At 36.9% G+C, this 13,036-nt stretch overlaps 3 protein-coding genes across 3 annotated transcripts; all 3 read left to right on the plus strand.

Moving 5' to 3' along the window:
• Positions 1–1,050: 1,050 nt before the first annotated feature.
• Positions 1,051–2,939, plus strand: LOC128602105 (C-type lectin lectoxin-Phi1-like). The gene is made up of 3 exons (XM_053615659.1): positions 1,051–1,390; positions 2,137–2,178; positions 2,503–2,939. The coding sequence occupies exons 1-3, from the start codon at positions 1,375–1,377 to the stop codon at positions 2,937–2,939; spliced, it is 495 nt and encodes a 164-aa protein (XP_053471634.1). The 5' UTR covers positions 1,051–1,374.
• Positions 2,940–3,121: 182 nt separating this feature from the next.
• On the plus strand, positions 3,122–4,318 carry LOC128602104 (macrophage mannose receptor 1-like). The gene is made up of 2 exons (XM_053615658.1): positions 3,122–3,440; positions 3,742–4,318. Exons 1-2 carry the CDS (start codon positions 3,122–3,124, stop codon positions 4,107–4,109), a joined length of 687 nt encoding a protein of 228 aa, XP_053471633.1. The 3' UTR covers positions 4,110–4,318.
• Positions 4,319–6,449: 2,131 nt separating this feature from the next.
• Positions 6,450–10,796, plus strand: LOC128602103 (macrophage mannose receptor 1-like). The gene is made up of 5 exons (XM_053615657.1): positions 6,450–6,824; positions 7,573–7,614; positions 7,935–8,321; positions 8,523–8,867; positions 9,068–10,796. The coding sequence occupies exons 1-5, from the start codon at positions 6,809–6,811 to the stop codon at positions 9,433–9,435; spliced, it is 1,158 nt and encodes a 385-aa protein (XP_053471632.1). The 5' UTR covers positions 6,450–6,808; the 3' UTR covers positions 9,436–10,796.
• The last annotated feature ends 2,240 nt before the right edge of the window (positions 10,797–13,036 follow it).

The following is a 13,036-nucleotide window of genomic DNA, read 5'->3' on the forward strand; positions in this document are numbered from 1 at the left end:
CTTTTTCCTCATATAGATTTAATTGTTTATCCAGATATTTGATGCTCTGTGTGCGTTTTATGACACACATGAAGTCCTAGAACAAACACTGTAAACGTCATTCAGAACAATGTTGAAGAAAGGTACATGTTGTGCTATGTTACTGAAATGGTCGATATGCAATAACACCATAATGTAATAAAGACAGAATGTTTATAACAGTTTGTCCGTTCATGGGATTTTCTTTATGTTTCATTTATCTCTCAAATCATTTGTTTTCATCTTTGTATGAATAGATGAATGTTTATTTATAAACTGAACCATGTCATCAGGTACAGTTCGGTTTTAATTGTTAACTGTAATAACTATTTGAATAATGTTATTCTCACATGAATTAAATATCAAGTCTTCTTTGGCATTCATTATTTTTTAAAATTTGTAGTTTATTAGTTATCATTTGCAGAAGTACTATACACACATTTATAAAACACTTAGAATTAGGGTGATGGAGTCACAATTATAGCATTGGGCAACATTTTGATTTACACAGAATGCTGTAAAAAATTTTTTTTACATATATATATATATATAAATAATCCAGTGTGGGGCAGTGGCTCATCCACGGTGTTTTCATCTCATATGACCTCAAATGAACTTTTTAGGACTTAGGAAACAGAAGAAGTCATTTAGTTTTTAAGATTTTACTCAAACATGCAGATTGTAAAATAGCAGCAAACACAGACCCTGCCTTTACCGTGACCTTTACTATTTGTACACTTACAGTTGTGTAACCTTACAGGCTGTTCATTCAGCTCTCCCTGTTCACCTGTGGATTTTATGCAAACGTACGTTTTTAAAAACAACTTTATTCAAATAAATGTCACCTAAATACAAAAAATCCTTGTGCTGTAAACTTCCTGATCGCTGGGTCAGTTCCTGGAACTGTCAGGCTTCTGATACTGAGATTATATCTGTTTTTATGGCCGTGTGGAAAAGAAAGATAATAAATACGCAGAATTTTAGAGCTATACTCATAATCATAAAAAAAAAGGAAAACACACACAAAACAGAAAAGAATTTTAAAAAAGGAATCTCTGGTGAGATATTAAAAAGAAACGTCTCAGTCGTCGGGTCACCGGCTTACAGAGTCTCATGCAAAGTGTTGGGTACTTCCTGTTCATCAGAACCGGCTGCTAAGATATCGCCACTGAGATAAACAGGGAAGGCAAAGGGATGGGAGGGGTTGATGAAAGAGGACAGGGATATAATGAGACGTCTGTCCAGTTCAGGAGCAGAAGGTGAGGAGAAGAAGAAGAAGAGCAGAAAGACGCATAAACAAACTCGCACCACACACCCCGGGAGGATTTATCACTATTCACTGCACCAGTAACGTCCATGAGGAACATTACAGGTATGGATATCGTACTTGTTTACATGTTTGTAGTTGAGTTTTACTTTTATTTCTTTTCATAGTAATAATTACAGCAGTGTATTAGAACACATATAATAAGAAATAATGCACAAACTACTGTATAACAGAGTGAAATGTTATTTTAAATCGTTTTTGGTTTTTTTTTTTTTTTACCAAAATGTCAGCTTATTTCAGTTGTCTTACTGCTCAATTCAGAGTGTATACAAGGAGTCTGTGTGTGTGTGTGTGTGTGTGTGTGTGTGTGTGTGTGTGTGTGTGTATTTATTCATTTTGCGCTCTATTTTCATCCCAGCATGAGCGTAATTTCCTACTTAATTTCTGTGTGTTGCTATTTTCTTTGGGTCAAAGCCAATTTTTTTCACATTTGCGCCATCCTGCTATTTTCATGTTCATAAACGAAGGCATTTGCTCGGACGTAGGTGTAGGAGAAAGGTGTAACGTGGGGCGTGGCTTGGCAAATTTAAATGGGGAGGGGCCTAGGTGATTCTCCACCATAGCTTGTGGACTATTGTTTATCTCGGCCGATCTAATAAATGTTCAGACTTTCTCTAACTCAATTCATTTCACCAAATTGAAGTGAAAATAAATCATGTTCTGGACTTGTACATGTACTTCAATTGAACTCATATTTGATTTAAACTCAACCCGCACTCATTTTAGTTAAAGGACTAGACAGCATAAATGATATACTGTGAATATTGTATTTATATTGTTTATTTTTACAGGGATGAAGGATGAATGGGTTTTTGTTCTCCTGTTCTCCTCAGGTCAGTGTTGTGTGCACTATAAGTTGTGTGTGTTGATGTGTTTATTGGAGAATCACTACTGACAGTCTGACTCTTTTCAGCTCTTAAGACAATGTGGAATTGATGCTTGTGCATAAAGCTGATAAATCACGTGTCAGTGTTGTGTGTTTGATCGTTATCTTGATTCACTTATATAAGTGTGTGATTATAATTTAATTTGTGTGTTTATTTATGAGAATCTAGACACATTTTTATGGCATTTGTGCTTTTGGTCTTTCATGGTACAGCACCCATAATGATTTTTTTAAAAATATTATTATTATTATTATTTTATGTTATTCACAGTAGTATGTGGTATAGGAGCATATATTCCTCATCGCTATCACTTTGTGAATGAGAATAAAACCTGGAGTGAAGCTCAGAATTACTGCAGAGAGAAATACATTGATCTGGCCTCCATCAACGACATGGGAGAGATGATGAAGCTGGATTACACACTGAAGAAGGAAACTGTAAAGAAAGCTTGGATCGGTCTACAGAGAGAGGGCACTGGGGAATGGCAGTGGTCTCTGGCAGACCAAACTTTCTACAGAGACGGAGACACTTACAGAAACTGGAACAGTGGAGAACCAAACAACTACGGGGGAAATGAGTTCTGTGTTAATATGGTAAAAAGCACTGGTTCCTGGTATGATGGCAACTGTGATACCCCATTACCTTTCGTCTGTTATGAAGGTAAGAACTTGCTAATAGATGTTAATAAAAGGCAAAATAGCACTTAATGACTTTACATTAATTAAAAATATCTGGATGATCTGAGTGGAGTATTTTATTTCTTTGAATAGTTTTCTTTTTTTTTTGACTGATGTTATTTTAATGGCAGAAATCTGATTTAGTGATGAATGAGTTGTTCATGATGTAAATTAAATGTCTTTCATAAAAGAACACAAACACTAATAGATACATGTTGATTAATGAGAAAAAGACCTGGTATGATGCTCAGACCTACTGCAGAGAGAAACACACCGACCTGGTCAGTGTGAGGAACAAAACTGAGAATGATGAGATCTGGAAAGTGATTAAAAATCCATCTAATGAAAATGTTTGGATTGGTCTGTTTAATAACTCCTGGAAGTGGTCAGATCAGAGTAATTCCTCATTCAGATACTGGAGCTCTGACAAACCCAGTGGAGGTTTGAACTGTGCTGCAGTGAATGTGTCTGATCAAGACCACTGGACCAATGTGGACTGCACAGAAAAACTCCCCTTCATCTGCCATGAGAGTGAGTCACATTACACTTATTCAACATGTCTATTTATTTCATAGTGCACAGGATTAGTCGACACAGGTTTAGTTATGTCTGTGTTTTTATGATATCAAACACTGAATAGAGAATTCCACACTGTATATATATATTATAGGCTGTGAAGATGTTGGAATGCATTTTTTACTACAACCTTTTTCCCCCAGAAAATCTTTGTATCTTGGTGTTTTTGTTGAAAGACTGTCCCTCTGATATAGAACACTGGCTGCAGAATTTCACACTGTATATATTATAGACTGTTTTCCTCTTGTATGTCCAGATAAGCTGATCCTGATTAAGCAGAATCTGACCTGGAAAGAAGCTCTGAACTACTGCAGGAACCATCATTATGACCTGGTCTCAGTGCGCACTGAGGAGATGCAGCTCTGGGTGAAGGAAGTGGTTCAAAACGCCTCCACCGAAAATGTGTGGCTCGGCCTGCGTCACACCTGCGCTCTGGGCTTCTGGTACTGGGTGACTGGAGAGATGATCTGCTACCAGGACTGGGCCCCGGGGAACGGGACAGGGTTCGAAGACTGCAGCCATGAAGAGAGAACCGGAGCAGTGCAGTCTGGAAGAAAGCAGCAGTGGATCAGCCTGCCTCAGAGCGACACACTCAACTTCATCTGCTCTACCTATGAAGGTTAGTCAGTGTGGTGTTTTCGCTGTAGTAGTTCATGATATCATAAACATTTTCTATATATTTCTTCTAACACATTTAATCAAACATGAAGTCTGAGCACCATATGTGCAACATCAGCTAATCCACATCTTTTTTATTTTTTTGTCATATAGATTAAAAAAAAAATCTGTCCATCAAAATCTTTGATCCTATATGTAATCTGTGTGTCACACATACTCCTTTCATATTTTCCAAGCATTATGTTATTGATGCAGATGATACTCACTATAATAATATAGTTTTTATAATAATATAGTTTCTATAATAATATAGTTTCTATAATAATATAGTTTCTATAATAATATAGGGTTTTGGGGTGAATCAGGGTGAAGGTATTTACTTGTATCACACTTCAGTGTGTTTGATGTACACATTTATTTTATTATGCTTTCCGGATAATTAATCTGTAAGCAACTACCTAATATTTCATCTTAAATAATCTTCTATGAGCAAATAACACCATAAAGTCATAAATACAGGATGCTTGTAAAATGTTTGTGGATGTGTCTCTATTGTTATTCATTTAAGGCAAAATTTCTCTGTTTTTAAACTTGAATAAATGAGTGTGTATTTTTTAAACTGTATTTTTAATCAGGGGGCGTTGGTGTCTCTATACCTGTCATGTCCGATTTTTAAGATTTAAATACTGAATATGGAGTGTAATGATTATTGGAATTAGTTTCTGAAATAAAATAAATCTCACGTATCCTGTTGACGTGTTTCTGTTTGTTTGAGTTTTGTTTTTTTTTTTGTAGTTATTAAATACTATGTATAATGACCTGTATACACCTGTATACATTTGCTGTTATGGAAATTACAATTGTAGCGTAGATTATATAATTTTTAAATTAAATTAAATTAAAATATTTCTACTTGTTAGAATTCCTAACTGTTTCTTTTGGCCTCCAACACCAAATGACATCTAAAGCCGTAGAATCATAAAATCAGCATCATATTTGGAGAGTGGAAGGTGTTTGACCTATGAGCAGGTTGTTTTCTTGTAGAACCAATCATAGACCCTCGATGAGGTGAGACAGCCAATCAGACACACTCTCATCCAGACATAGTGAGTTTGTTGAAACCTCCTATTTACTACCTGGATCACCAAAGTTCAAAGAGCGCATTCCGATCTGTGTAACACAAAGAACTGAACTTTTCTTCAGAGATTATTTCAAAAACAGCTGGACAGAATGAAGCATTAATCCCAACATCTGTTCAAAACCAAAAACTCAAGATGGCTGCACAACAGAAAACTCTTCAACTACATCCAGTCAGTGGCCACTTTATTAAGAACACATGTACATTTACTCAATTGTACAATAATCCCCTTATCCAGTCATGTGGCAGCAGCACATTGCATAAAATCATTAAGAGACAACTCAAGAGCTCCAGTCAAAGTTCACACCAAACATGGTGGAAAAAATGTGATCTCGGTGACTTCTGGACTGTGGCACGGAATTATTGTCATCACCAGACGGACTGGTACAGAGTGGCAGTTCTACCTTAACTACCTTAACTGAAATAACAACAATAATCAACAATAACTCGTGTACTAAAAAGTTTCCAAACACCTCTTATCAACCTGAACACTGAAAGGAGAATAAGTGACTTAGTCAGATTGTACTCAAATTGAGACGCTGTAAAATAGCAACAAATACAATAGCCCTGCTCCTCACTATAATCTCAACTATTTGTATCCTTTAATGCAAGTTGCGTTACGCAGTTCAATATCGCATAAAAATGAATGAATGAATGAGTGAATTAAATGAATCAGTAAATAACCAAAACAATACTTTTGCTACAACCAAAGTGTCTGGAATTGAAGGGAGAGGTGGATGCATGTGCAGGTAATTTATTGTGGAAATTACAAACAACAACAAAACAGAGAAAACAAGAACCATCAACCTGAATTATGGATATGAGTCAAGAAACATAAAGATTATAAGCAATAACGTGGCACAAAAACAGTCAAACAAACAAACAAACATGCACACACGTGCACACATGCACACACACACACACACACATACACACACACACACACACACACACACACACACACACAAGCACAGCTAGCTGTACATTATTCAAATGAACTCCTCACGTGACCCGAAATGCAAAACACAGTCCATTTCCTGTTACTGGGTTTGAAAACGGTCTTTACCTGGAAACACACAGGTCTGAAATTGTCACGCTACTGATCCTGAGATAATATCTGGTTCGAGGGCAGTATGAGAAAGAGCTGAGAGGAAATATAGAAGAAGGAATGTATAATACATACGCAGTGTGTGATCATTATAATCATCATTCTGTCAGTATGAAGTTGATAACATTCAATGGAAAAAAATCAGAAAACAAGTTTCAGGACTCAGTGGTCATCTCTGGTCAGATATTTATACATATATAATTATAGACTCTCATGCAAAGTGTTGGGTACTTCCTGTTCATCAGAACCGGCTGCTAAGATGTCACCACTGAGATAAACAGGGAAGGCAAAGGGATGGGAGGGGATGATGAAAGAGGACAGGGATATAATGAGACGTCTGTCCAGTTCAGGAGCAGAAGGTGAGGAGAAGAAGAAGAAGAAGAGCAGAAAGACGCATAAACAAACTCGCACCACACACCCCGGGAGGATTTATCACTATTCACTGCACCAGTAACGTCCATGAGGAACATTACAGGTATGGATATCGTACTTGTTTACATGTTTGTAGTTGAGTTTTACTTTCATTTCTTTTCATAGTAATAATTACAGCAGTGTATTAGAACACATATAATAAGAAATAATGCACAAACTACTGTATAACAGAGTGAAATGTTATTTTAAATCGTTTTTTGGGTTATTTTTACCAAAATGTCATATTATTTCAGTTGTCTTACTGCTCAATTCAGAGAGTATACAAGAAGTGTGTGTGTGTGTGTGTATGTGTGTGTATGTGTGTGTGTGTGTGTGTATGTGTGCGTTTGTTTGTTACTTTTGCGCTCTATTTTCATCCCAGCATGAGCGTAATTTCCGCTTAATTTCTGTGTGTTGCTATTTTCTTTGGTTCAAAGCAATTTTTTCACATTTGCGCCATCCTGCTATTTTCATGTTCATAAACGAAGGCATTTGCTCGGACGTAGGTGTAGGAGAAAGGTGTAACGTGGGGCGTGGCTTGGCAAATTCAAATGGGGAGGGGCCTAGGTGATTCTCCACCATAGCTTGTGGACTATTGTTTATCTCGGCCGATCTAAGAAATGTTCAGACTTTCTCTAACTCAATTCATTTCACCAAATTGAAGTGAAAATAAATCATGTTCTGGACTTGTAACTGTACTTCAACTGAACTCATATTTGATTTAAACTCAACCCGCACTCATTTTAGTTAAAGGACTAGACAGCATAAATGATATACTGTGAATATTGTATTTATATTGTTTATTTTTACAGGGATGAAGGATGAATGGGTTTTTGTTCTCCTGTTCTCCTCAGGTCAGTGTTGTGTGCACTATAAGTTGTGTGTGTTTATGTGTTTATTGGAGAATCACTACTGACAGTCTGACTCTTTTCAGCTCTTAAGACAATGTGTAATTGATGCTTGTGCATAAAGCTGATAAATCACGTCAGTGTTGTGTGTTTGATCGTTATCTTGATTCACTCATATAAGTGTGTGATTATTATTTAATTTGTGTGTTTATTTATGAGAATCTAGACACGTTTTAAGGCATTTGTGCTTTTGGTCTTTCATGGTACAGCACTCATAATGATTTTTTAAAAATATCATTATTATTATTTTATGTTTCTCACTGTAGTATGTGGTATAGAAGCATATATTCCTCATCGCTATCACTTTGTGAATGAGAATAAAACCTGGAGTGAAGCTCAGAGTTACTGCAGAGAGAAATACACTGATCTGGCCTCCATCAACGACATGGGAGAGATGATGAAGCTGGATTACACACTGAAGAAGGAAACTGTAAAGAAAGCTTGGATCGGTCTAAAGAGAGAGGGCACTGGGAAATGGCAGTGGTCTCTGGCAGACCAAACTTTCTACAGAGACGGAGACACTTACAGAAACTGGAACAGTGGACAACTAGACAACTATGGGGGAAATGAGTTCTGTGTTAATATGGTGAAAAGCTCTGGTTCCTGGAATGATGGGAACTGTAATAAAATATTCCCATTTGTGTGTTATGAAGGTAAGAACTTGCTAATAGATGTTAATAAAAGGCAAAAATAACACTTAATGACTTTACATTAATTAAAAATATCTGGATGATCTGAGTGGAGTATTTTATTTCTTTGAATGTTTTTTTTTTTTTGACTGATGTTATTTTAATGGCAGAAATCTGATTTAGTGATGAATGAGTTGTTCATGATGTAAATTAAATGTTTTTCAGAAAAGAACACAAACACTAATAGATACATGTTTATTAATGAGAGAAAGACCTGGTATGATGCTCAGACCTACTGCAGAGAGAAACACACCGACCTGGTCAGTGTGAGGAACAAAACTGAGAATGAGGAGATCAGGAAAGTGATTAAAAATCCATCTAATGAAAATGTTTGGATTGGTCTGTTTAATGATTCCTGGAAGTGGTCAGATCAGAGTAATTCCTCATTCAGATACTGGAGCTCTGACAAATCCAGTGGAGATTTGAACTGTGCTGCAGTGAATGTGTCTGATCAAGACCACTGGATCAATGTGAGCTGCACAGAAAAACTCCCCTTCATCTGCCATGAGAGTGAGTCACATTACACTTATTCAACATGTCTATTTATTTCATAGTGCACAGGATTAGTCGACACAGGTTTAGTTATATCTGTGTTTTTGTGGGATTTTTTTTGTTGTTGTTGTTGAAAGACTGTCCCTCTGATATAGAACACTGGCTGCAGAATTTCACACTGTGTATATTATAGACTTTTTTCCCCCTTGTATGTCCAGATAAGCTGATCCTGATTAATCAGAATCTGACCTGGAAAGAAGCTCTGAGATACTGCAGGAACCATCATTATGACCTGGTCTCAGTGCGCACTGAGGAGATGCAGCTCTGGGTGAAGGAAGTGGTTCAAAACACCTCCACTGAACACGTGTGGCTCGGCCTGCGTCACACCTGCGCTCTGGGCTTCTGGTACTGGGTGACTGGAGAGATGATCTGCTACCAGGACTGGGCCCCGGGGAACGGGACAGGGTTCGAAGACTGCAGCCATGTGGAGAGAACCGGAGCAGTGCAGTCTGGAGGAAAGCAGCAGTGGATCAGCCTGCCTCAGAGCAACACACTCAACTTCATCTGCTCTACCTATGAAGGTTAGTCAGTGTGGTGTTTTCGCTGTAGTAGTTCGTGATATCATAAACATTTTCTATATATTTCTTCTAACACATTTAATCAAACATGAAGTCTGAGCACCATATTTGCAACATCAGTGAATCCACATCTTTTTTTGTCATATAGATTAAAAAAAAATTCTGCCTATCAAAATCTTTGATCCTATATGTAATCTGTGTGTCACACATACTCCTTTCATATTTTCCAAGCATTATGTTATTGATGCAGATGATACTCACTATAATAATATAGTTTCTATAATAATATAGTTTCTATAATAATATAGTTGCTATAATAATATAGGGTTTTGGGGGGAATCAGGGTGAAGGTATTTACTTGTATCACACTTCAGTGTGTTTGATGTACACATTTATTTTATTATGCTTTCCGGATAATTAATCTGTAAGCAACTACGTAATATTTCATCTTAAATAATCTTCTATGAGCAAATAACACCATAAAGTCATAAATACAGGATGTTTGTAACAGCTAAATAAATTGATGATAAAGATATTTATGGTCCAAGAAAGCTTTGCAATTTGTTTAATACATATGTGGATGTGTCTCTATTGTTATTCATTTAAGGCAAAATTTCTCTGTTTTTAAATATGAATAAATGAGTGTGTATTTTTTAAACTGTATTTTTAATCAGGGGGCGTTGGTGTTTCTATACCTGTCATGTACGATTTTTAAGATTTTTTAAATACTGAATATGGAGTGTAATGATTATTGGAATTAGTTTCTGAAGTAAAATAAATCTCACGTATCGTGTTGAGGTGTTTTTATTTGATTGAGTTTTTTTGTAGTTATTTAATATTATTTATAATGACCTGTATACACCTGTGTACATTTGCTGTAAATACCGTACACACAGTTATAAACAGTTCGGATTAGTGTTAAGGAAAATACAATCGTAGCGTTGGTTATATGATTTGTAAATTAAATTCAATTCAATTATTTCTACTTGTTAGAATTCCTAACTGTTTCTTTTGGCCTCCAACACCAAATGACATCTAAAGCCGTAGAATCATAAAATCAGCATCATATTTGGAGAGTGGAAGGTGTTTGACCTATGAGCAGGTTGTTTTCTTGTAGAACCAATCATAGACCCTCGATGAGGTGAGACAGCCAATCAGACACACTCTCATCCAGACATAGTGAGTTTGTTGAAACCTCCTATTTACTACCTGGATCACCAAAGTTCAAAGAGCGCATTCCGATCTGTGTAACACAAAGAACTGAACTTTTCTTCAGAGATTATTTCAAAAACAGCTGGACAGAATGAAGCATTAATCCCAACATCTGTTCAAAACCAAAAACTCAAGATGGCTACACACCAGAAAACTCTTCAACTACATCCAGTCACTTTATTAGGAACACAAGAACACTAACTCATTCGTGCAAATATCCACATATCCCATCATGTGGCAGCAGCACAATGCATAAAATCATTAACAAAAAATGTGATCTCGGTGACTTCTGGACTGTGGCAGAGAACAATTGTCGTCAACAGACGGGCTGGTTTGAGTAATCATCAGAAACTGATGATCTCCTGGGATTTTCACACATAACACTCTGTTGTGTTTACACAGAATGGTGCAAAAAACAAAAAGCATCCAGTGAGTGTCAGTTCTGGAATTGGAACAGAAATGCTTCTTTGATGAGAGTTGATTATTTCGGTATTTTGAGGGCATGTGCATGATCTTCAGCTCATTAACTACCTTAACTAAATTATCTCAACAATAACTCGCGTCCTACAAGCGAATTAGTCCGCTCGTACACAAACGAAGAAGCTGTACAATGGCAACAAATACAATAGCCCTGTTCCTCACCCTAATCTTAACTATTTGTAACCTTTAATACAAGTTGCCTTACCTAATTCAATATTGCAACATACATTTGAAAAAAAAAAATAGACACTATCTGGAATTGAAGGGAGAGGTGGATGCAAGTGCAGGTAATGTATTGTGGAAATTACAAACAAAAACTAAACAGAGAAAACAAGAACCATCAATATGAACTATGGATAAGAGGCAAGAAGCTTCAGATACACAGATACACACACACACACATGCATGCACGCGCACACACACACACACACACAGGGCATGATGGGTAGTGTAGTTCTGCGTCATTCGGCACTACAGTGACACAAAGGTTAAACCAAAGAAGCTGCTCGCGGTTAATTCAACTGTCTCTGTCCACCCATGGATTTTGTGCAAATGCTTGAATAAAAAGCCTCCCTGTTCACACACACACACACACACACACATACACACACACACACACACATGCACACACACACACACACACACACACAAGCACAGCTAGCTGTACATTATTCAGATGAACTCCTCACGTGACCCGAAATGCAAAACACAGTCCATTTCCTGTTACTGGGTTTGAAAACGGTCTTTACCTGGAAACACACAGGTCTGAAATTGTCACGCTACTGATCCTGAGATAATATCTGGTTCGAGGGCAGAATGAGAAAGAGCTGAGAGGAAATATAAAGAAGGAATGTATAATACATATGCATTGTGTGATCATTACAATCATCATTTTGTCACTATGAAGTTGATAACATTCAATGGAAAAAAATCAGAAAACAAGTTTCAGGACTCAGTGGTCATCTCTGGTCAGATTATTTATTTATTTATTTATTTAAAGGTTTCTGTCATCAGGTCACCGGCTTAAAGAGTCTCATGCAAAGTGGTTGGTGCTTCCTGTTTACTAGCACCGGCAGCTTGGTGTTGATGCTGAGGGGAAATAAAGACTTGACTGGATGGGAGGGGTTGATGAAAGAGGACAGACATATACAGAGGGGGGAAATAAGTATTGAACACGTCAACATTTTTTTCAGTAAATATATTTCCAGTGAGGCTTTTAACATGAATCTTTCACCTGAAATCCACACATATAAGGAATTTTCAACATTTTTTTTGTAATTAACACTTTTATTGATTCACAAGTTAACACAAATAGACAAACAACATATATAATGAATCAAACTATTTTAACATAAATCCTCACTATAACCCCTCCCCCTAACAACCTCCCACGCCACCCTGGTCCCCCGGGGAACACCCCTGTGGTCAATAGAATATAAACTCACATATCCAAAAAAATAAAAATAAAAAAAATAAATAAAAATACACACAATTAAAAAAATTAAAAATAAATAAAAAAAGGAAAATACAATAATCAAGTATAATCATAGACTAAACTCTAAATTATACTCTCCACTGCCCCTCCTCGAGAGTCCCCCAAAAACGCCAAATAACTGCTCCATTTCTTCCTGAAGGAATTCCCAACTCCAATCCTTCTGCTCGACCCCTCCTCAAAGGCAGCCACCCTCCCCATCTCCATACACCACTCTGGAAACGAGGGCGCTCCATCTGATTTCCATCCCCTTAAAATAACCTGTCTACCAATCATCACACTGGTCAAAACCCAATCTTTTTTGTACCTATCCTCCAATTTTGTGACCTCCCCATCTCCCAAAATACAGAGTCTAGGGCAGAACGAGATCTGAGTGTTCAACACCTCACATACAAAGCTCTGCACCTTCCACCAAAATTCTTGGA

Source organism: Ictalurus furcatus, chromosome 26, assembly GCF_023375685.1.
Source record: "Ictalurus furcatus strain D&B chromosome 26, Billie_1.0, whole genome shotgun sequence".
NCBI lineage: Eukaryota > Metazoa > Chordata > Actinopteri > Siluriformes > Ictaluridae > Ictalurus > Ictalurus furcatus.

What these genes read in the sequence shown, in the direction of transcription:
- LOC128602105 (XM_053615659.1), top strand. An exon ending in TGTTCTCCTGTTCTCCTCAG is followed by an intron (nt 2,179 to 2,502) that starts GTCAGTGTTGTG and finishes TGTTATTCACAG; the next exon opens with TAGTATGTGGTATAGGAGCA.
- LOC128602104 (XM_053615658.1), top strand. Translation starts at nt 3,122, where the DNA reads ATGTTGATTAATGAGAAAAAGACCTGGTATGATGCTCAGACCTACTGC. An exon ending in CCCCTTCATCTGCCATGAGA is followed by an intron (nt 3,441 to 3,741) that starts GTGAGTCACATT and finishes TTGTATGTCCAG; the next exon opens with ATAAGCTGATCCTGATTAAG.
- LOC128602103 (XM_053615657.1), top strand. An exon ending in TGTTCTCCTGTTCTCCTCAG is followed by an intron (nt 7,615 to 7,934) that starts GTCAGTGTTGTG and finishes TTCTCACTGTAG; the next exon opens with TATGTGGTATAGAAGCATAT. An exon ending in CCCATTTGTGTGTTATGAAG is followed by an intron (nt 8,322 to 8,522) that starts GTAAGAACTTGC and finishes AATGTTTTTCAG; the next exon opens with AAAAGAACACAAACACTAAT.